The 4,756-nt window shown below is 43.1% G+C and overlaps 1 protein-coding gene across 1 annotated transcript; it reads left to right on the top strand.

Moving 5' to 3' along the window:
* The first annotated feature begins 727 nt into the window (after positions 1-727).
* On the top strand, positions 728-1,714 carry LOC116379076 (trace amine-associated receptor 13c-like). The gene has a single exon (XM_031840992.1). It carries the CDS (start codon positions 728-730, stop codon positions 1,712-1,714), a length of 987 nt encoding a protein of 328 aa, XP_031696852.1.
* Positions 1,715-4,756: the final 3,042 nt, after the last annotated feature.

The following is a 4,756-nucleotide window of genomic DNA, read 5'->3' as shown; positions in this document are numbered from 1 at the left end:
TCACCAGTTAGTTGCAGTGGAGACTGGTCAAAGTAATCGTTTACCAGGCAACAGATGTAACTGTTGCTGCAGATCTGATGATACAATCACAAAGTCTGTCATCAATCTTTGTCCTACGGTGTTCTTGTACCAAGTAAAAATATATATCACTCAACGCTCCATCGTGGTGTTTGCTACGGCCAATCCATGACCGGCACACTAGTCCAATAACAAAGCACCACTCTGGTTCAGATCGGGCAGGACTTTCCTCCCGATCAACCCCTTCCAGGTTGCTCCACCGTTTCTCATGTGAGAGTTGAAGTCTCCAGTAGAACTAAAGAGTCCAGAGGCAGTATATTCCCAGGACCCCAACCAGAGACTCTAAGATGGCCGGATTCAGCCGGGGGCTTGAGTCCCCTTTTGAATTTGACTTTTGGAACCCAAGCTACTGCTATTGAAAGGGCTTGATGTGACTTTAACAAAACTTAGACAAAGCCTTACAGTTTCGAGAAAATCCATCAGTTACATGAAACTAATGTGCTGCTTCATGTCACGTGGGATAAAAAGAGAGATGGGAGGAATAGACTGACAAAAGCAGAGGAGGATGAGGAGGATGAGGAGGATGACTGGGGAGTTGAGGAAGGGTGGAGTGGCGTCAGAGATAAGTGAGCTGCACTATGTCTCGTACGTTCAGAGAGCTGCTTGAGCTCAGCAGGTTCAGGTCATCCCCTCCTCTGAGCACCGCATGATGGACGGCCTGGTGGGAGCAGAGCTCTGCTACCCTCAGCTCCTCAACTCGTCCTGCAGGGGTTTAATGCGCCCTCGCACTGAGACCGTCCTCCTTTACACGCTGCTCTTCTTCATCTCTGTGCTCACTGTCGCTCTCAACCTGCTGGTTGTCATCTCGATCTCCCACTTCAGACAGCTTCACACCCCCACCAACCTGCTCCTGCTCTCCTTGGCCATCTCAGACCTCCTTGTCGGGCTGCTGGTGATGCCGGTGGAAACGGTGCGATTCATAGAAACCTGCTGGTTGCTGGGCGACCTCATGTGCGCCCTGTCTTACATTGTCGGCTTCAGTCTCACCTCAGCCTCTGTGGGGAACATGGTGCTCATATCGATCGATCGCTTTGTAGCCATTTGTTATCCTCTGCAGTACCCCATCCAAATCACTCGTAGCAGAATTGAGTTGTCTGTGTGTCTGTGCTGGGCCGGCTCGTTCCTCTACAACGGGCTGATATTAAAGGACCATCTCAGGCAGCCAGCCGGACAAAACTCCTGCTATGGGGAGTGTATGGTGGTGATTAGCTACGTCTCTGGCACCGTCGACCTTGTGTTCACGTTTATTGGCCCCTGCTCAGTCATCCTGATTCTGTACATTAGAGTGTTTTTGGTGGCTGTGTCTCAGGCTCGTGCCATGCGGTCTCATATTACGGCGGTCAGTGCAGTTACAGTCACTGCAAAGAAATCAGAGAGAAAAGCAGCCAGGACTCTGGGTATTGTCATACTGGTGTTTTTGATGAGTTTCTGTCCGTACTACTACCCCTCTCTTGCAGGACAGGACATCTCAAACAGTGCTTCGTCTTGGGCCATTGTGTCCTGGCTGTTGTTTTTTAACTCTTGTTTGAACCCACTCATATATGCTTTTTTCTATCCGTGGTTTAGGAAAGCTATAAAGTCAATTGTCACCCTGAAGATACTTCAGCAGAACTCCTCTCAGGCAAATATGATTTAAAGTCACTCCACACTTTTTGTTATGACCTACATCCACTTAGTGACAAGTGAAATTGTCCAAAAAAAACATCCATTCTACTTGTGTATGTCAGCATGTTGTGTAACCTGTAAGGATCTTAACAGACTCACAAAAGATGAACTTTTCTAGCGTGGTTAATGCACAAGGACTTTGTAATAAAATACTGTCATTAGAAGATAATAGAAGGCACAATTTGGAATTTAGCAACAGAGTTTGAAACTTAAGTTATTTTTTCCTAGATAGGTAAATATTGAGGCTCTGACTGTTGAGTGAAAATGTATATATTATTGTCTCAGAAATTCCATTTAAACACAGAATTATTGAGGTAATGTGTGAATCATAAATGTCAGGATTCAGCAGCAATGCAAAACTAATGTCCAAACCATAACCACTTTATGAGAGAAATGTTTAACAGCAGACTGATATTTATCTCCCCTGGTTTAGAAGAACTGTTAACGCTCTTGTGATAGTAAAGCCTGTATTATGTAAAGAAATTGCTTTGTATTTTGTTTTTGATGATGGTGTTTAACTAAACATAATGAAGAGATTCCAGTGAAAATATATTCATTTATTTGTGTAAATATAACTATAAAGAAATGTATATTTACAGTTTGGTTTAGTACAAAGTTATGTTGAAAACAGAACGAGTTTAAAAAAAGAAGACATTTGATGCTGAAGTCCTCATCTTCTGGACTGAGACTGGAGTCGTGACACCCCAGTTCTGTGTATTAGGGGAACAGGCCTGACAATGCAGTCCCAGTAGAAGACTTAAACCCAAACTTACCAAGGCGTAGAACTGGTGACCGCTGTCTTCAGACATCCCTTTTCTAATCTGCATGAACATAGGCTGCAGATTTGAGTTGATGGCATCAATGAAATCATCCAGCTTGTCGGGGGCGTGCTGTGCTGCAGAAAAAGAAAGAAAATTTGTGAGAATTCAATTCAATTCAATTCAATTTATTTTTATATAGCCCAAAATCACAAATTACAAATTTGCCTCAGAGGGCTTTACAATATGTACACATTTGACATCCTTTTGTCCTGGAACCCTCACATCGGAACACGAAAAACTCCCCCAAAAAACCCCTTTAACGAGGAGAAAAGAGGAAGAAACCTTAGGGAGAGCAACAGAGGACGGATCCCTCTCCCAGGATGGACAGAAGTGCAATAGATGTCATGTGTAGAACAGGATAAGTGAATTACAACACATTCAATGTAATTACAGCACATTCAATGTATGACAGAACCACAGCAGGAGGCAAGACCTGGTCCAGGTATAACCCGGATACACAGGAACCTGTGAGGCGAGAAAGCACAGACACTCTGGTGAAGAAGCAGGTCAATAATGTGCATTAATGGTATCGGTAATATGAAATAGTAATGTGAGTAATAATAAAAGTGATATTAGCAGTTGGAGTCAGCAGGGCCATGGTAGGAGGAAGGACCAGGGTCCAGATGAAACCATGTTCCATGGAAACCTGTGAGGAGAGAAAGCACAAGGACTCCGGGGAAGAGACAAAATCAGTACTGTGCATTAATGGTATCGGTAATAGGGGTAATAATGTTAATAATGAAGATCGTAGTAGGTGTCAGCAGGGCCATGGATGGTTGAAGGACCAGTGTCCAGATAAAACTGCGGTCATGGGAACCTGTGAGGCGAGAAAGCACAAATACTCCGGGGAAGAAGTAAAGTTAGTAATGAGCATTAATGGGACATCAATGCATACAGACAGAGGTGAAGAAGAGGAGGAGAGAGCTGCTCAGTGTATCCTAAGGAAGTCCCCCTGTAGTTTTTGCCTATACCAGTTTGTCTAAGGGCCGGTCCAAGGCAAACCAGAGCCAGCCCTAACTATAAACACTATCAAAGAGGAAAGTCTTAAGCCTACTCTTAAATGTGGTGAGTGTGTCTGCCCCCCGGACCGAAACGGGAAGCTGGTTCCACAAAAGAGGTGCTTGATAACTGAAGGCTCTGGCTCCCATCCTACTTTTTAAGACTCTAGGAACCACAAGCAACCCTAAATTAATGGAGCGCAGCTCTCTAGTAGGGCAGTATGGTACTATAAGCTCTTTAAGATATGATGGTGCCTGACCAATTCGGGCTTTGTAGGTAAGTAAAAGGATTTTAAATTATATTCTAGATTTTACAGGGAGCCAGTGCAGAGAAGCTAATACAGGAGTAATATGATCTCTTTTCTTAGTTCTTGTTAGTACACGAGCTGCAGCATTCTGGATCAACTTTCAGAGATTTATTAGAGCAGCCTGGAAATAAGGAATTGCCGTAATCTAGTCTAGAGGTAACAAATGCATGAACTCATTTCTCTGCCTCGCTTTGAGACAGGATGTGCCTGATTTTTGAAATATTACGTAGGTGAAAAAAGGCAGTCCTAGAAATTAGTTTTATCTGAGAGTTAAAAGACAAATCCTGATCAAAGGTAACTCCAAGATTCTTTACGGTGCTGCTGGATGCCAGCGCAATGCCATCTAGAGAAACTATATCATTAGTTAACTGATTTCGGAGGTGTTCTGGGCCTAGTAGAATAACTTCAGTTTTGTCTGAGTTTAACATCAGGAAGTTGCAGGTCATCCAGTTTTTTATGTCCTTAAGACATGCTTGCAGCCTAGCAAGCTGATTGGTTTCATCTGGTTTGATCGATATATATAATTGAGTATCATCTGCATAACAATGAAAGTTTATAGAGTGTTAACTCTAATTATTTCTTGTGCTTTTCAACCCATATTGTATCGTCCACCTTAGTGGACATTTCTCTTTGGCTTCTACCAAGCACAGCAAAGGTATATACACAATACAAATAACAAGACACACCATTAAAAACATAAACATAGTGTATAAAATAGTGCAAATGAGCAGCAAAGAAGTTCTTCATTATGGAGATTAATTTCTGTCTAAATTAATCTAATAACCGTAGCTGTAGCGCCATCATGAGGTTGTAAGGTGGTATTTCAGCTGCAGGACAGCACTGAAGGCCCAGGTATAAAATGCATGGCCCGCCACTGTGTAGAATT

The sequence above is a fragment of the Anarrhichthys ocellatus genome, unplaced genomic scaffold (assembly GCF_004355925.1).
Source record: "Anarrhichthys ocellatus isolate YVR2014 unplaced genomic scaffold, GSC_Weel_1.0 scaffold3654, whole genome shotgun sequence".
NCBI classification, from domain to species: domain Eukaryota; kingdom Metazoa; phylum Chordata; class Actinopteri; order Perciformes; family Anarhichadidae; genus Anarrhichthys; species Anarrhichthys ocellatus.
Note: the sequence above shows the minus strand (reverse complement) of the source record. Positions and strands in the feature narration are given on the sequence as shown.